Raw genomic sequence first — 19,857 nt, forward strand, 5'->3', positions numbered from 1 at the left:
CATGTAGGTTAATGAAGTGATGCATTGAGTGGTGTGCTGTATTTTCCAATTTTTCTGAAAATATACAACAGTATAAAATATACAACTATATACATACAAAGGTATGCTCAGGAATGCTATTAAACCAAGCGTTTAATTTCCTTGTAGGAAAATATTTTTATTGGCCCGAATGCACAATTGCACTCTTATTTGTACTTTACTGTGCACTTAAAGTAGAGTCTTTGAACATTTCGCACTAAGAAATCTCTCAGCATCCAGGGAATTAGGGAATGCTTTCTTTGAAAAGAAAACAGATTTCTCAGGCAAGATACTCTTACAGAGAAAGACCAGGCTTCATTAAACCTCGTTTCTTCAGATCTGAAAGTCCCCAAGTCCACTTGCCTGCCCTAATGATATTTTAAAATAATTTAAACTCCCAAGAGCTGTATGTGATCATGGGTCTTAGAGTCAAATCCAAGTACCTTTGCGGACCCAGTCTCCAGTATGTATATTAATGGTAACTCCCACTAAATTACTGTTGCGTTGTCTTTTTTCCCAAAGAAAATCAAGCGCCTTCCGTGCATATTCCTGAAAGAAACAAAAAATTTTTTTAATGTAAGTGTAATTACGTAGCAGTGCAGAAGGCAAGAAAAAACATCAGGTACTGGCATAAAAGCTTTTGGGAATTTTGTCTACTAAAATAACAGAGCTATGAAGTAGAATATATTATATATTTATTTTTAGACTGAATTTCCTAAAGGAAAAACGACAAAGCTCAATAATGCATTGAATTTTCTTGAAAAGCAGCTCTTATTCCATTTAACCAGTCTTGTTACTAATTAAAAGGATCTGCATTCTATCCATAACTGTCACTTACACACTATATAGCTTTGGGCAAGTCACTTAACTTGTCTGTCCCTGAGTTTCCTATCAACAAAATAGATATAAATCCTCTATTTGTTTATAACCATTAAAAAATTCTTCAAAAATTAAAAAAAAAAAAATTAAAAAAAAAAATCAAGATTTTTGTCTAATGAAATGGTGCAACAACTGATTTCTTCTAATAAAATAGGAGATAGTCAGATTGCTTTCTAAAGTTATTCCTACCCCATTCTCATTACCACACACAGGTGGAACAGTAGCTCTATCCAATACTTAGGCTAATTATGTGTATTAACCCCCTGCAAATACACAAAGAGAGGACCTGGGGTGCCAAACTAGCCAGAATAAGGATACAGAAGACCAGTCAGGCATGCTAAGTTTTAAGGATGAGTTGATCAAGAGTACTTATAACTATGTATTCAGAATTGTACCCACTGATTTTAATGACTAAAATAAGCATTTTTACTCATATTGGCCTTGCACAGCCAGTACAATTACAAGAAACTGGATTGTATTTTCCTTTATGGAACACGTTTTGTTTTGTTTTTTTACTTAGTGGCAATCAGTACACCTGTACAAACCCAGTGAAGGGAATGGGGGTTGCACATACCACTAGGGCATAATTTGGAGACCACAGTGTTGTACAAATGTCACTGAGGGCCTAATCTTGCCTGCAGAATTTTTTAGCGATGACAGTATGTAGGAAGGAATGAACCAACCTCAAGAGTCAAGGCCCTATCTATGTATACTGGGCTGGCAGTCAGCGCACACACTTTTTTTTTTTTTGGGGGGGGCGGGGCGGGGGGGAACACGACACTTATGAACTAAACTTGTTTGCTATGAAATCATAAAACATGCAAGTTCACAATGCTATTCTCAGAGAGAATTTTCAGAACAGAATTGCACTTTAAATACCATGTACCTCAATTCTCTTCTTCAATGTTAGTTTAACAAATCAGTGGAACCTTTCTATCCAAGCACCATGGAGAGATAGTTTATTAACCTAACTCTTTAATATATTCAGTTTATTTGATTTTGAGTGATATTACTATTTTTGTTATAAATCACTTTCTAGAACTTTTTGAATAAAAAGTTAAAAATAGTACTTAATTAGATATGCCATATTAATATGTTTCTGGATAAGCATCTTATCCTTGTGCACAGTACAGCTAAAAGATGCAAAATTCATTACCAGCCACAAATGCAACTAATCCCAAACAAGTTCATTCTTTTCCCATGAATCTGAATTAGAACAACAATACTGTAACAGCACACTGTTCAAAACCTAAACCCGATAAGCAAGAAACCATAGAAAACAAACCTCAAATATTGATGTTCCTGTGAATCGGCTTAGAGCAGCAAACTCAAGTATCAAGGTACCTGCACAAGCTGTGCAGGTATCAGTCTCTGTTCCTGTTCGAGCTTCTGGACCTCTTACACCAAATTTTAAATTAACCTAAAAGGAAGTAGAGATGGTATCTTTTACTAGCTGCAAATATATATACTTCAATGATGAGTGATATATGAACTAAGATACTGTACTTTATCTGTTCTAATTCAACAAAAGTCTTAATCTAGTCCAGTGTTTCTTAACCTGGGGTTTTAGAGGGGTCGCAAGTGCAGAGCTGGTATTGGAGGTGGCAAGAAAGGCAATTGCCTGGAGCCACAGGGGCGCCATGAAACTAAGTTACATGCCTCAGCCCCGTGGGGGTGGGACTCAGGCTTCAGGGGTACAGTAGTTTGGAAAGGTTAAGAACCACTGATCTAGTCTCACCTGATATTACAACCATTCTTTTAACTCTACTGCCACAAAGAAGTATGATGGGTAAAATTTTCAGACATGCCTAAGTCACTTAGAAGTAGAGCTGCATAGAAAACTGTTTCTCATCCTGCAAAAATTTTTCCAAGATTTCAAATTTTTTTCTTGTTCTGAATTGGGTCAAAACAGAGAACTTTCAAAATTATTTGTGAAAAATGAGAGAGAATCCAAAATATTCAACAGCCCGGTGGTAAGGGCTACTTGCCTACGATATGGAAGACCCAGGTTCAAGTCCCTGCTCTGTATCAGACAGAGTAGGGGTTTAAATCAAGGTCTCCCATGTCTCAGGTTAGTACCCTAACCCCTAGGTTACTAGCTATCCGGGGTGTCTCTTTCTTTGGTTTTGACCAGAAATTCTATGCTGGATCTGAGAAATCTTTCCAAAGAAAGTTTTATCAAAAAAATACAATCCCACTAAAAGTTTAGGATTCAACAAACTGGCATTTTCTAATGAAAAATTCCTGACTAGTTATATTTAGAAGCCTAATTTTCCATAGAAGCTCAATTGGACTTAAGCACTTTTGAAAACATTACCCATAATTAACCAAAGAGAAAGCAGGGTGCCATGCGCTAGCTTCAAGTGATGAAGTTACAAATATAAAGAAAAATTATAGCCCTCAACAACAGCCTTCACAGACTGGAGATTTTTTTTTTAAAAAAATAGGCAGACTATGAAAGTTAGGTGAACCCTGAGTTAAACCCAAAGGCACATGCTGAGCACTCGCAATTAACTAGGCTGTAGAGGGCACATCAGTACATTTTAAGCAACAAGAGGTGCAAGATACTAGTAGACAGTGGTTTCATGAGATTTCTGCCATCTTTGAGTCAGAATGATGCATTCTGAGTCATTGTCAGCAAACCTGGAAAAGGTTTACATTTAAGGTCACAAAATATTAATTGATCTGCATTATTAAATGTATGGAAAATACAAATACCTGTGATAACTGTCTACACCCGCAATTGACACTAATAAAAAAGGTCTTATAAAAAAGTTTAAATGATTTCTGTGCAAAATGACTCCACAGCCTAGTTAGCAAGGACATTCAGCATGTATTTAACTCACAACTGAACTATTTTCTGATCTTGGATACAAAGAAAATTAATGCATAATCTGTCACAAATAAGGTTCTCTCCTTCTTTACTAAATAACTTCTGGAAATAGTAACAAAGTTTTGCCTATAGAGTGTGATGGTCAGGATTATAAAACACTTACTCTTGGATAAGGGAGACCACTAGTAGTGTTAAAAGCAGGTAAAAGCTTGTAGCCCAGTTGTTTTGCCATGTGCAGAAGTTCACCACTGTACCACTGCATGTATTCACCTTTTTCTTTCAGCATAATTGCCACAGAGTGCCCACCTAAAAGACCTCTAAAACACATGAAAAGATATTCACAAGTATTTCATCTCAGTAGGTCACAGCAGTGCAATAATTTCTATCGTTTGTGACAAGCACTGTATAAACAATTGTGATGTGTGTTTCAGAAGTGCTGAACACACACAACTCCAACTGAAATCAATGGAAGCTGTTGCACCTTCAAAAAAAATCAGGCACTTAATGATAACGGTGGGTTATTTTTCTGTAGGTAACAGACTTAAAGAGTGATAATTAACAATAAATTGTTCCAGATAGCATTTCATTGAACATATATAAAAAATAACGAAGTAGTAGATTGCTAAAGAGAATTAGATGATTAATCCTGCATATGGACAGAGTAGAGGGATTTTAAAGATTATCATGAGCCAGATAAAGAAGTGATGATGTTTATATAAGACCCAACTAATCAAATATTGATTGTCATTTAACTTCCACGTGAAAACTGTCTGAAAATGTAGTGAAAATATCTGAATTGTGAGGGGCTCATTTGTTTAATATCTATAAACAACTTTCTTTGAAGAGACCTTAATGATTCAGCACCTTAATTAAAAAAAAAACACACACAAACAGATGTGTTGTCAGTGTTTTTTACTCTCAAGAGTGATTATCATATTTCAGAATTATCCCTTAGCCACAGCCTAATATATTGCACATGCCTTCCTTCTGGACTCAAAGCATAAATAACTAACCCATGAAATTATGCAAGTCCTATTTCATAAAGTAGAGAAATTTGACATCTTGTATACCAAATGTTTGACAACATAAACTTAGCTTTGAGGCCATGTCTACACTAGGAAAATGAGCTTTGACACACAGGTTGTCAACCATTGCTATCCTGTCACTTCTTTCAATCTGTATTGACAATAGCTATCCTGCTGGTGTGGACAGCCAACTAAATTCAACATCTATTATATCAGTTCCTTCCTAGACATTCAAAAGGCTTGCTACAATAGGGGTTGAATTCTGTTGATCCAAGTGGAACCATTATTCTCAATATCAGCTGAAGGGAAAGGAAAGCTATGTATGACAGGACACGAGCTTGAGATCACATCTTAAGTTCACTGAAGGTGAAGAAAGCTAATTACTTACCCAAGGACTCTTATGTTAGTTTCAAACACTGATACAACTATGTCATTATCTAAATTAACATCTTTTATCACGTTTTTTACAGCATCTTCAAACTCTTTGGTTTTATTTAACACCTGGAAAACAAAAAGAACTAGTCACTTTAGGTTCTGATGCTGTGAAACTGATCTACTTCAAAAAGTGCTAATGCAATAAAATATTCAAGTAGGATATGAAGTTCAACACGTTAAAAACAGGAAATATTCAAGATGGCTCACATTGTTTTTCTGCCTAACCATATCACATTCTGACACATTATTTCAGGGATGGCCAAACTTACTGACCCTCAGAGCCATATACCATAACCTTGAGAAGTTCGAGAGCCGCAAGACATGCACAAACTTTACGCGTGCATTTTAAAAAAATATTAACATTCTACTTACTGTTTCACAGCTCATTATTGCAAGAGCTAGAGGCCTTGTAGGTCTCCATCCTGGTCATAAGTGTTCTGTGGTAAGAAGGGGGATTTTGGGTCTTCACCCCACAGGACGCACCTGCCAGGGCCTGGGGCTTCGGCAGAAGCCCCAAACCCCAGCAGGTGATTCCCACAGGGCAGAAACCCCGAGACACCCTTCCCCACCACCGGGCAGAAGCCCCAGACTCCCCCTAGGCTGATAGGTGGAGAATGGGGAAGGGGATGTGGGGAGCTCTGTGAGCTGCAGTTGAGCTGTCAAAGAGCCACATGCAGCTCACAAACTGTGGTTTGGCCACCCCTGTATTGTATGAACAGCCATCAGTGTTAAGTCTGATTTGCTATAGTGACGTATGTGAATGACAAAGGAGTTTTCAACAAAGAACAACTCACTGAAAATCTGTCTGATGGTTTCCCAATTTTGTTCCTTTCTTTCACTATAGGGCATTGTAGTCAGGATTTTCCCCATGAAAGATAGCAGTACCACCATTCTTGTTTTCTACCGCCTGCACCCACATACTCTATTCCTTGAAATCTGGACCTGAACTCCACAGTTCAAACTCATCCCTGCTATAAAGTCTGAAAATAAGTAAAGTAAAGTGATTTATGAATAACATAAATGGACATTCAATAAATCACAGTATTGCTATTATTCCCGACAATCTGATTGCTCTGGTGAAAATTAGACAAATGACATCCCTCAGGAATTCCATCACAGCAAACTACACCCTAAATTTTGCCTAAAAAAATGACCAACAAGACGTTTTCCATAGTTTTCAGATTCTTCTAGTTAATTAAGGGATAACGTTAATGGTAAAAGAGCTTCTTTGACTAGGCATTAAAGAAAATACAGAAATTTGATAAACACAATACTGCTGTTTTCTAAGTAGACTTGGCAAGCCAGTTTATTGACTGGTAACGTAATGTTAACTGAATGCTTATTTGATGATGGTCAAACGCTGTCAAATAATCTAGCAAGAATGCTTTGATGTAAACAGCAGCCTACCTTTTTGATTATATCATGGTGCCATTTGTTTTCATTTTTTTAATCTTCATTTTATTGTGTTTCACATTTTTCTGAGTTAAAAAAACTTAGTAAAGACTTCTTTTTTGGTAATTAGATAGGCATAAGTATCTAAGGCTAAGCCTACTGGAGACCATACAGTATGACTATTTTTGTCATTGTTCTAGTAAATTAGTGCTTTAAAATATTTGACCATTTTTTACATTATCTGACACTAGGTCAATTCACCAATTATTTTTGGACCAGTCACATGCCCAACCCTAAATGTAAATATTCTCAAATCCCACAAACATTAGTCCTACTCCAAGACAACAGAGATTAAACAAACCATGACATAACTTTTTGTATCTGGAGAGAATTTGGGATGTCTAAACTCCAAAGTTTACTCTGAGGTCTGCTTGTGGGTGTGGCTCAAGTGACTAAACAGCTGAAGGATGGTACCAACAACTTGTTTCAGGGTGGGGCTACAATATATTATTCAAGGAAAGTAGCCAGCACAAAAGAAGAGTGTTTGTGAGAAGATTTGTTTTCTAGGAGCTATGATAAAATGAAATCCATTTCCAGTCATATTTTCTACTTTATTATAGCAAAATTTGTCTTATAAGACTACAGAAAGGACTGATGAAAAATAGATGATCAATAGAGATTGCCGTCTAATAAAAGAGAAACTAAATAGTACAGAATGTATTTGGGAATACTTTGGTCTTTTAGGGGTTTTGCTACACTTACTTTAAGCATATACAAATATAATCTGTGCATATGTACATAATTTTAAAATAAACATAACACATTGAGCAATGGGCATTAATAAGCTTCCCTCAATAAATCTTACAATCCTCCCTCCTCTAAGAAAAGGCTATATAAAAGAGAGGTGCCTTACAGAAAGCCCCAGCTGCCAACAGATTGATTTGGGCCTGATCTACACCAGAAAATTAGCTTGGTATAACTACATCATTCTAGGGTGTGAAATATCCACAGCCCTGAGTGACGGAGTTAAACCAACCTAACCCTTGGTGTAGACACAACTAGGTTGATGGGAGAATTCTCATCAACCATCACTTCATGGAGAGGTGGAGTACCTACACTGATGGAAAAACTCCTCCAGTCAGCGGAGGTAGTGTCTACACTGAAGTGCTACAGCAGTGCAGCTGTGTCACTGCAGTGTTTTAAGTGTAGACAAGCCCTTAGATTAGTAGGTGAAGCAAATGTATATGACTTTTTTTATTTATAGTAAAAACAACAAAATGGGCATTCATCTGGATGAATTACAAGGCCAATGAACTGTTTTAGTATTTTTTTAAAAAAATCAATTCCAAATAACATCATTGTTGCACATAAAGGTGTCCACGGTTTACAGGCCTTTACAACAGGGAGTTGACTTTTAGATGGAATAAGAGATTTAACTGAGTTTCCTTACAAAGGAATAGAACTCTAACTTGGAAATCTGACTACAGGTAAATAAACAGTTATTCATCTATGAAACATTGCAAAACAGACCGAACCTACCACAAGAGTGTCCAAGGTATCAATCAGTGTCAGTGAAAACCTATGAAATAAAATTTAAACCAGATATATCATTAGGATTCTGTGTCTGTGTTTGGTAGAGAGTATGTTATTTTTTAACCCAAAAATCTTAGAAATACTGTGATGATTGCATTACAGTTTACTAGTTGATAAAAATGCTAGTTTTAAACGATGGATATTTAATAGAAAGGTGTAAATGCTGACAACAATGAAGTTTATTCTTCTCTGAATAAACATTTGCAACTCTTACAGACCAGAATGGGAGCTACATAATACTTTATACTTATGATAGTAGGAGTCATTTTAACTTCTTGTTTTCAGTTACCTTTGTAAACTTTCTGACATATAAAATGTGGCTTATTAAACTAACATAGTGGCTAAAAGCCTATTACTGAAGAGCTGATAATGAACCCATACACACCTGTTTCAGTCACTGAATTTACTGATGGTGAGCTCTGATACATCAGTGATTTATCCAAAAAAAACTGTACTGTGCAAAGTTATTCTTACCTCTTATCCCATTTGATGAGGACTGGTCAATTCATTTTTTCTTGATAAAGGAATAACTACAGATCAATTAATCTCATGGGAGAAGAGGAAAAAGTGGCTAGTTGACCCTAATTTTATAGAACTTACTAAACTATGTTTTGTTTCCACCACCTCCTCTCTCATTTATAATTTGACACAATTCTACATTTTTTGCATCTAGAAACTTTTTAAAAAAACAAGTTGAGTGTGCATCAACCGAAGTATTAGTAGCAAAATGTGTTAAGATTTGCATGTTCATATAAGATAATCACTGCTTCAAATACTAACTTTCCCAAGGCATCATCTACATCCCCGCGGCTTGGTTCCTGACCCCGAACCCGTCCACGACAAGTTAAAGGCATAAGTTCATCGGCTGGGTAGGCATGTTCCTGTAAAAACAAAACCAGAGGGTAAAGAGAGTACAATACAGTTTAATTTAATCACTGCAACCTGTTGAAAGGAAGCAGAACTGTAGTAAACTTTTGAAAATCTATGTATCATCTGTTTGGCTAAACTCAAAATGAAGCTCAGGATAACACAGCATCAGCTTCCTCTTCATGATCAGTGGCTGACAACTGTTAGACCACATAAAATGTACTAGCAGCTAGACTATACAATGCAAGCTGACACACATCCTCATTCTCCCCCACCCCAGAAAAACAATAGTTTTGGAGTACTTAATGACATTTCTGAATAAATGCTGAACTTGAACATCTGAGGTCCACCTTGTGTTACCTGCAACAGAATGCACAGGAGATTGCATTTCTGAGGTGGAGAAGATCTACACTGTGAATTTTCCTCCATTAAAGAACTGATCTATCTTCCAACATTAATGCAAAAAAAAAAAAAAAAAAAAAAGTCTGGGGTGGAAGACTTGCTTATTTTACAAAAAAGGAAAAATCAGCACCATTTTACAGAAAAGGGACAAGGAAGTGCAAAGGTTAGGAATAACATTTTGAAAAGCACCTAAGTGATTTAGGAGCTGTTACCTGTCAACTCTGTGTTCCTGGGGAACCCTGGTGCAGTACCCAGCCTGTCTGACTCACAAGGGACTCTCCGCCCAACACACACCTCTGCCTGAACCAGAACTGATCAGAGAAAGCTTTACAAAAGGCAATGAAAATGCAGTGGGAGACACATCTCAACCCCTCCAGACAAGGCTGACAGGATTAAGGCATCTCCCTTAGTCTCATTTGCATCAAAGATGATACAGGGAGACACCTCCATTAGCATTCAGATGGGAGAATAGAGATTCCAAGGCAGGGACTGCACTGAACTCTGGGATCAGAGAAGCAGGGGAGCACTGCATGATGGGGGATCTCTGCTCCAGATGCTAATCAACTCACACCCGAACACACCCAATTCAACATTTATCAAACCAACTCTAATAATGAATCCTTTTTCGGTATCCAAAATACTGAATCTGTCTGATTGCATTGTGAGCTCCCTTGGAGTAACATCACCCATAGCCAGGAATGATCAGTTCTTATGGTCCACCCTGAACAAAGATCTCTGTAACACCCAAAAATCCTGTGGGGTCTGCTTATCCACAGAGTTACTACCAGCACAATTGTGACGTGAGATTGGGAAGGAGGGGGAATGCTGAGTCCGTGGCATATGAGGGTGTCAGCTTGGAAGTGCTGAGTGACTGCCTGCTCGGATGTGATCTGTTCCTGTGCTGAGTCTATGGCATATGAGGGTGTCGGCTTAGAGATGCTGGTTGGTCCTGCCTGCTCAGATGCTCTGTTAACCTGTGTGAATGTATCAGACTGCATTTTATGGGTTGCCTTGCTGAACTAAGTTCTGTGCTGGGTCCATGGCATATGAAGGTGTCAGCCTGGAAATGCTGACTGACCCTGCCTGCTCATACATGTTCTGATCCAGTGCTGAGTCTGTGGCATATTAGGGTGTCAGCTTGGAAGTGCTTACTGACCCTGCCCGCTCAGACACGTGTGTGTGTGTGAGCGCACACGGAAACTATGCCCTGCAGGGTAGCCCCATTGAGGGAGGAACTTGAGAAGGGAGAAATAGAGTTCCATATAAAAACACAAGTGACACAAGCAGTACATTGATAAAATTACAGAGACCCCAGAAACGTAACTCAAATAAATGAGTGCCTCCCAAGGTGATGGACAAATCTGATAACAGAACCTAAATCTCACTGAAAATAATCAAAGGGATGGAGGCTTCTACGCCACTTTTGAAAATGGGACCTAGGTGTTTTTGTAAATTCACCCTCTGTGACTTATCCAAGATCACAGAATCAGTGGAAATGAGAAAAGAATTCAGTCAGAACGTACAATAATAAAATACAAAGAAATGACTATGCAACACAAAGGAAAATGATTGAGTATATAAACAAGAGGAAAGACTGAGTCCATGACAAGTTTGGGGTAGTTTTTGAAAATGACGGCCATTTCAAGTCTTGGTGATGGGGTGAGGAATTACTTTCCATTGTTCTAGCAAAACACCCTGAAAATCAGTTGTACTCTAACACTATTCAGCACCTTTCAATCAGTCAGAAATAGCAACAATGTCAGTATAGCCAAAGTCAAGTGTGCTGAATAAGATCCTGTTCATGGTTTCACTGAAGTCAATGCAAATTTTGTAACTGACTTCAATGAGAACGGGATCAAGCCTTAGGGCCCTCGTTCAGAGTTTTGGTAACTGCCAAAATAAAAGTTACTAAAGTCAGAGTCAGAAACTGACATAAGAATGACACACCACAATATTTCAGAAGTCTCTTGTAAGACTTGATTTTTATGTTTATTTTAACAAAATAGTTTTACAAAATTCTATTTGCCCCTGGATTTTTTGACAAGCACATAAAGTGCTAGCTTTTTCCTTAGAAATCAACATAGGAAAGGGCAGGTGAGTAAATTCTGTACTTGGACTGGTAAATTCAAGGCATTTTGCAATGCCATTCTAAAATAAAATAAACTCCATTTGCTGTAGCAAATTAGCTTTTCACTAAACAGTTTTATTTTTAAACCACTACCAGAAGGACACATGTAAAGGAATAAAAACATACATAAAAATTCTTATTTTAATTATGAACAGTGATCTAGGTTTTTTAGCAAATTATGAGAATCACCAATAGAATTAGGAAAATAAAGCTTTCTAAAGACAAAAAATACTTAAAACAAATGTTGTGCAAGGTGTAGACTTCCCATAAGAGGTACAGTATGAGGGAACAATTAGTGATGGAACATGTCTACCTCAGTTCCAATGGGAAAGTGGCTGCTGTATTGTTCTATTTAATTCTAATTTTAGTGTAGAAATCTAGTGAGCAGCATAATAAAGAAGTAAAATTGCAGCAACTGAATGTGTGCAATGGAACACATTCAATATCATTATGAGCATGTGCTGTGACAGATTAGTGTTACTGTTTATCCAGACACATGGGGTTGAGAAAAAAGTATGGATTATTTTTCAATTGATGGCCTATTATTCTTTGAAAACTCTGGTCCTATTACCACCTTCTATTCTTCCTGAGTTCAGCTACAAGAGCCTCGGTATAGCTCTTATTTTGAATACAGTACACTGTACAATTATCCTGAAAAACTGATTAATGCACTGTTAGACAGAAGCAAATTCAAAATTAAGAGATCACTAGCTAAAATTGTGGAGAAAGTCAATAAACAAGTAATTCTGACAAAGCTACCTTCAACACAAACAGAAAAGGGAACATTACTTGCTAAAACAAAAGTAATAATCTATATCATGGGGAGCAGGAAACACTTAGAAAAATGAGGGAATACAGGTTTAGTCATCTAGATCTACTTAGAAAGATGGGTTAAGGCTATGAGGCCAAATGCTGACTTTTAGTTATATCCCCTTCCAATTCAATTGAGATCAGTGGGATAAAGAGATGTTTCAAGGGCAAAATTTGGCACACAAACTACATAAGTTTATATGTGTGTCTCAAATTTATAAGAACATGTCCTGATAGACTAAACAGCCCTATTTGTCAATGTCAGGACTGTAAATTAAGAACAGCATTGTTAAATTCCACTTGCAAAAAATGCACACTGCTGCCAGTACTGTATGACTAGGAGGACTACTGGCCCAAAGGACTAACACAACTGGCTTTTCATATATCCTTTGTGAGAGTGTGAAGAAATGTTCCTGGCCACTAGACTTGTCGGTGAGGAATAATAAACTACTATCTGTCATCCCAATTAACATATGAAAATTATAAAAGGTATCCCCCTGCATGCAAACATGAAATGTAAGCCTAATCCACTCACATCCAAAAACATTAATAGAAATAGAAAATCAACAATTTTCAGCTCCCTGTCTCAGAAACTGCTGTAAAAAAACTCTTAGTTGTCTTGCTGTAACGGTCTTGAAACCCTAGTCTTTTCTTCAAGAAAAACAAACACAGAATGTGACTTGTTTGTTTAATGCTCTAGCTTACGTGGCAAGTAAATATGCTTTTGACATTCAAGCTTCCAGGATCTCTCAAGTCATACTTCCTCTTAACCCAAAACTTTCTTGCTACAAATGTAGAGAAGGTATCTATTAGCTTCAAGGTTACAGTAAGGCAGAGTAAAGCACAAATACTCTCCGTTGCCTGAAGATTTTTGTCAAACATTAGGCAAGGCAGGCTATCTAATTAAAACCAATAAAGACAGAGAAAGGCAGATTGAAAGACATTTTTAAGTAACTAACCAGAAACTATTTCTAACCAAAGAAGCCAGATGCTAGTCACGCTGATAAACAATATAGAGAAGAGTCAGAATATCAACAAAATACAACTATTTCAACTTTTGTTTTTTAAAATGAAACAATTCTGTGTCATTTCATAGCCTACATACTTCAACATGTTTAATAAAAAACAGAATTCACAATAGTGTCTCTTCTGTACTTCAGTACCTTTGGTATTTATAAATGGCAAGAATCTCATTCAGTTTATACATTATCTATTTATAAGTCTCATTAACTTTTAACCTCCTTGTAAGTTAAAGAGTTAAAGTAAAATACTGAACCATACAGGCAAGATACTCTCAAGGGACAGTGGTTTGCCATATATGAGTAGGTGCAATTTATGAAAAAAAGGTCTGTGCTGTAATAAGAGCACTTATATGTCCAGCAGAGAAAACACAAAGACGAAAACAATTTAAATGTTTTTATTAAAGTACATACTTTACTAAACTAAGGCATCATAAGAATGATAGGTCTTTTAGAGTGTCAGATGTACAGTTAAGAGGGCACCTGTTTCTCTAAAATGTTTCCCATTTCAGTGAACTGATAGTATTGTATTCTTTTTAATCAGTAACTGTATTTTAAATACATTAAATACATAGACATTTTACTGTTGAAATAAAAACAATTACTTATTCTGGAACAGGACTAAACTAATAAATTAGCATATAAAAAGACTGACAAAAAACAAAAACAGTCTCATATGTCCCAACATGTGAGGACAACGGAAAGAGACACAAAATTGTTTTGACAGCACTAAATTACAACACATATATATATATCATATAAATAGTGGCAAATGTGGACCACTTAATTACATTACAGTCACCTATTTAGCAGCAGGTTATGCAATGGGCCTGATGCTACAGTTCTTCTGATTTTTTAAGTGAAATGGAATTTGTGCGTGCAAAGAGGCTTCAAGATTGGATCTTCAGCAAATAAATCACCACAAGGGAAATATGAAGTTACATAATTAGTGTTAGGCCCACAAAGTGTAACCAAAGTTATCTGCAGGAATATATAAACATTTTTACATAATATTCACCAGCACAACCAATACATTATTAACAATTATTGTGTTCACTAGAATTTGATAACTATAAGCTGGTATGTTTTCAAGCATTCTTGGTCTGTAGTTATTTTGCAACATTTTTGCTCAGAGGTCTCATGCTACCAAATTAGTCAAGGGAACACTGTCCCTGATTTAGTAGGAAATGTATAAGATGAGACAAACTACATTAAGAATAGCAAGCAGGTTTATACAGTAAGGTCCTGATCCTGCAATGAGAGACATGCAGGTTTACCTGTACAGAGTCCCATTAGCTTTAATTGGGCTCTGTGTAGGCAGAAGAGTCCACCTGTGAGGCTCCAACTGCAAAAATCAGACCTTAAGTCTGTACTGCAACATCTGCTTCCCTTTAAAATATTTTAAAATTCCATAACTTAGCACTTTTCATCTTCAATTATCTTTACAAACACTTAAATTCTAAAAAGAATCCTGCATTTCAGATCTATGGAAAAATTATGAAGCATTGGTTAAGTGACCTATCAGGAATTCCTAGCTACTGTTCCTGTGATCAGATATGACTCCTTCCCTACATTCATATTTCTCATATGCAATCAGACTCTTCAAAAGACAATCGAATTAGCCGCACGTACTTACTTCGACTTCAATTCCCGCCCCCCCCCCCCCCCCCAGAGTTTCAACAAGTTTTTTAAATCTGCCAGGTTAATGATAAAACTGCTGATAAATTAACTTTAAAGTTTGTGTTGAATTTATGTGTAAGCATAATTGAAGAGATGGGTATTTTACTTACCATGTAATTGCTATAAGCATGATCAAACATTTCCAACACTTGATTCCTAAAAAAAGGAACATGGAAAAATCTGTTGAATTATCTGTTTCATACTTCCTCTTCTACTTGTCAAACTTTAACACAACAGAAGTACTGTAGTTCAATATCTGGAGATTAATATCAGATGCCCATAAAATACATAACATTCACTTAATCTCTGGTACTTTGTCCAAGTAAAGCTGATGAAGTAAAACAACCAGTGGCAAGATATTTTATGGTCTGTTTGGACCTCATGAAACAGAGGGGAAAAATTAAACACTACATAAAGCTAGTTCAAGAGAGGCAGGTGATGTGCAAATTGACCTCCAACAGGCTAATCCTGTAACACTACTGCTATTCCAATCCTGGGGTTTCTTCTGAATAAAACTTGTTAATTTCTTTAAATTCATTGTTCAGTTATTTGTTCCTGAGAGCGTTCCACTTGCAAAGAAAAAAGCACTTTCAATCATAAATACCATTTCCCAGGGCAGTATATTTTCAATTTTTTCAGTCACAGTTTTTATACTGAAAAGACCAAATAGGCTACTAGATACTCTACATTTTCTTCACTGGCAAACACCTTCTCTCACTTCAGTCAGTTTCACTCACTGCAAAGAGGAAAACTGTTGCTCTGAAGTTAAAGTGAAATTAAGCATTTTACATTCCAAGATCCCAGAGGGCAAGGTCCTGTTTCCTCTGCAACAGTTGCTCATGTCACTGACATCTAAGAGCCTAGAAGCTTAAGTTCCTAACTTTGCTAGACTCTAAAAATCTTGGTCTTAAAGACACTGGATTTCTGACTTATTACAACAGTCAATAACCTACTAACGCCCCATTTTGTCCTATGACTACAGGGATGTTAACTGGCTACTTCATCTTGACCGGGCCCTTTGAATATGTGCTACTTATGATAAATTTATTTGTTTGATATTGTATTTAGTTGTGACACTTTGAGTTTCTTTCCCAGAGCTGAAGAAGAGCTCTGTGCAGCTCAAAATCCTTGTTTCTCTCACCAACAGAAATTGGTCCAATAAAATATTACCTCACCCACCTTATCTATCTAAGAGCCTGTCAGGAAGCACACTCCTCACTCTGCAAAACCCCAATACATAGTTCTGCACTCCTCCTGCAACACTGGTATCATCTACACCCAAAGCTATTTTATGTATAGTGGAATCATAAGTTACCAGGTTCCATATTTTCCCTGCATTACACTCTTGGCAAGTAAGTAGAGAAAAAATGGTTTCAATATTATTTATAAATGTATATTTTTAATGTCTAAATAGTGGTCAGAAATGTTACTATCTACAATGGCACTCACTCTCTCAACAGCTGCTTCCTGTCTTAGCAGATTATTTTAATGACAAAAGATAGGTTTTTCCTCACTATTAGTAATGCTAATAGAGCAAGCTGGATTCTATTCTGACTTGAGCATCATCAACAATGTTCATAAAATAGCTATTTCTGCTATTCATGCTGTAAGAGGCAAGAAGACCTGAGCTAGATTTTCAAAAACCTGATTGAATTTTCACATCTAAACAAGCTTATTATTGAAGAAGGTAAAAGAATAAACCTGGAACCCAAAGATGCCTTTTTCAGTTATTTCACCAATTAAAACCATTCAATGGCCTCAGCTGTGCAATCTAGCTGACCATGTTAAATCCTAGGCCCAAGCAGTGTTCCATCAACATTAATGTGACTCTCTGTGGTTTTACCCATGCAGATCCAGATGCAGGATCACAGCCTAAGCCCACAAACATTGCCCAATATTTTTTTTTAATTTCTCCTTGAAATGAACTGTATTCCTAGATCATTATCTGAAGGGATCTCTGTGGAAGGTACATTCTTGCCATATAAAATATATACATTACCTCCTACTACCATAGATGCTCCTACCCAGACCCCTGAGTAACCTGTAGTACTGGATTAAGCACCTGTAGCCCAAGGTCCAGTGTGCTTCAACAGCAGCAGCAGTGGGAACCTCAAGTTGTGGGCTACAAACTGCGGCATATTGGGAGAACTTCCTGGCTCCTGGCAGGAAGTACCCTCTGCCCTGCCCTCCCAGCAGAAAGGTTCAGCACAGACTGAGACTGGGAGCATGTAGCAGGCAAGCAGAGGGGAAGCCGATGGACTGTAATCCTGTTCTATGTTTCCTTGAAGAATAAAACCTTGTTCCTGGTGTTTGGTCTGAGGTGAATACACACTGCCATACAATGCAGAGCACACAGAGAAGCCTCAGGCCCAATTTCCTAAAGTTGTGTAAAAAGTCACAAGGCAGACTTTCCCTATTTTGAACACCCTCATGTTGGGCTAGTAGACAGGAGGGGCTACACACCTATGAAACGAAGGTGGCTTCTTTCCATCTCTGCAGTATCGCAAAAGCTGAACAAATACCTGAAGCAGTCCACTGTTCCGCCTGTACTGGCAGATCCTAACTCACCAGTACATATATGTCAGATGGCACACAGAATAATAATAATATAAACAATGCACCTAAAAATGTAAACAGGTCAGGGAAAGGAATCTAAACCACTTGTGTAGCCATGTGAGGAATAGATACGAAAGGTATTTTTCAAGTCTTTGTGATGTACTCAAAGTACTTTGAGATCTCTGAATGAAAGATTCAATGAGTGCAAATATTATAACTAAATAATAAGATAAACTAACTTTATCTAATGAACAAGTAACTGTATAATGAAACCTCTTAATGAAGCCTCACTACACCCCTGTGAAATAGTACTATTTTCATTTTACAGAAGATAACAGTAGACATGAAGGGGGTAATGAAACTGTCAAAGTGATGGTGAGTCTCTGGTAATCATAATCAGAATGTAGAACTGCCTTCCAAAAATCTTATTCTATGCCCTGGACTACATATCTCATCACTGACATTGTATTCATTATCCTTTACATATAAGAACAGTTTTTAAAAGAATTAGCTTTATATAGATATACAAGTTGGACTCCCTAAGTAATTTACTTTAGTGCACACAATGACCTGGCAGGCATGCATCTAAACTCTTATCAGTATAAAAGATCCATCTCTCATTGCTCTAAAACCTTGATGTGTTCCAGAAATACAGTGATAATTAGACCAACGTGCTGGACTTAGTGGATATGGTTTTGCCCTTTGACCGTTTTATCCATAATTATATGCAATTGCTGACTGCAATCTTCCTAACCACACAGAGGCTAGGGCTGTCAAGCAGAAGTGGAGGATGACCTGATATGCAGGCAGATATGACTGGGGCTGTCACACCCAACCATGGGAATGTGACCTCACATGCAGGCCAGGTTTCACAGACTGGTGACTGCATGTGCGTCCACGGGGTAATCAAAAATACAGAGATGTGGAAGGTCACCAAGTACATCCCTAGGGGCTGGACATACACACACCACTCTCAAGCAGATACATCCAAGCCTGGGAACGTCACACAAGTGCTGGGGAACGTCACATTGAAGGTGCTGGAGATGCACCCATGGGCGGAATGGAGTTTGACCGCACCCCAGTAGGAGCCGGGGGAATCGCCATGCCCCGGAGGGAGTGCTCCCCGCCCTCAGAAGGGATGGCACTGGCAGCCACATGGTCCGCACCCCTTCCGCGGGGCGAGGGGGCTGAGCCTCTGCAGACGGAGCAGGCAGAGCGGGGGCTGTCGCAAGGGCAGCCGCAGTGGTCAGCCCCGGGCTGGATGTCAGCCCCACGGGCAGAGGGGTGCCAGAGGCGGCGGCGGCAGCCACCTCCACGACGGTCGGAGCCGGTCGGGGTAAGCGCTCGCCAGCTGCGCACAACCCACCCACCTCCTCAGCCCCCCTCCGCGACTCCCCACTTACCCGAGCCGGCGCTTCTCCTCCCTGCTCATGGCTCCCGCGCCCGGGGCGGCTACCAGCACCGAGGAGGCGGAGAGAAGGCCCAGGGCCAGCAGCTTCCATGCTCCCCAGCGGGCTGCGGGGTCCCCGCTCCCCCTCTCACCAAAAGCAGCTCCGCTCATGGCAGCAGCTGCCCGCCGCCCCGCTAGGCCCGGCTCAGCCTCAGCCCCATCCCCATCCCCGCTGGCCGCTCGCTCGCCTGCTTCTTCCTGGCGGCAGCGGCTGCTGCTGCCGCTGCGGCTCTCTGCGCCGGCGCCGACGTGAAAACGAAAAGGGCCAGGCCTGTGGCGTAGTAGCCAAGGAAACAGCCTCCTTCCGCGGCTTCCGGGTTCGTCACCTCACGTCACGTCACGTGGGGTCGCTGTGGCCCAATCGGAACCGAAGAGGGTTGGGTTCGATTTGTGCCACGTGTTCCGGTGATAGACTTAAGTGAGTGAGACGTGGACAAAAGGAGGATGGTCGGCTCCTGGCTAGGAAAATGGAGCACGCGGACTACAAGATCCAGCATGCAACGCTCCACATCGATATGGTCGCTAAAATTCTCTCGAGGAAGCACTGCCTGCTGGGAGGTGTAGTCGGGAGTGGGCGGAGAGAGCCACACATGGCTCCTCTTGGAAGGGAACTCAGTGGGACCTGTAGTCTGAGCTGCCCCGAAGAGCGGTATGGTGGGGTTTGAGGCCGGCTTATAGACAACGAAAGCAGGTGGCTGATCTACTAGCCACTGCAGACGTTTGGGAGCTTTTCTTGGTTCCAGAGTCCCTACTCATCTTACTGTTTGTAA

The 19,857-nt window shown here is 38.9% G+C and overlaps 1 protein-coding gene across 2 annotated transcripts in view; it reads right to left on the bottom strand.

The window, feature by feature from the left end:
• The window catches only part of EDEM3 (ER degradation enhancing alpha-mannosidase like protein 3), a 49,462-nt gene extending 30,082 nt beyond the window's left edge, over positions 1 to 19,380 (bottom strand). The window contains exons 1-8 of one of the 2 annotated variants that reach the window (XM_067535071.1): positions 19,041 to 19,380; positions 15,192 to 15,237; positions 8,956 to 9,056; positions 8,122 to 8,161; positions 5,144 to 5,256; positions 3,894 to 4,047; positions 2,183 to 2,317; positions 462 to 567 (exon numbers count right to left, since the gene is read on the bottom strand). In XM_067535071.1, the coding sequence (XP_067391172.1) occupies positions 462 to 567; positions 2,183 to 2,317; positions 3,894 to 4,047; positions 5,144 to 5,256; positions 8,122 to 8,161; positions 8,956 to 9,056; positions 15,192 to 15,237; positions 19,041 to 19,198 (853 nt within the window). In that variant the 5' untranslated portion in view covers positions 19,199 to 19,380. Of the gene's footprint in view, positions 1 to 461; positions 568 to 2,182; positions 2,318 to 3,893; positions 4,048 to 5,143; positions 5,257 to 8,121; positions 8,162 to 8,955; positions 9,057 to 13,487; positions 13,528 to 15,191; positions 15,238 to 19,040 lie in introns of those variants that run through there. The other variant, XM_067535072.1, reaches the window with a different exon arrangement.
• Positions 19,381 to 19,857: the final 477 nt, after the last annotated feature.

The sequence above is a fragment of the Emydura macquarii genome, unplaced genomic scaffold (assembly GCF_026122565.2).
Source record: "Emydura macquarii macquarii isolate MOO-44397 ecotype Brisbane River unplaced genomic scaffold, CSIRO-AGI_Emac_v2 contig_3477, whole genome shotgun sequence".
Lineage (NCBI taxonomy): Eukaryota > Metazoa > Chordata > Testudines > Chelidae > Emydura > Emydura macquarii.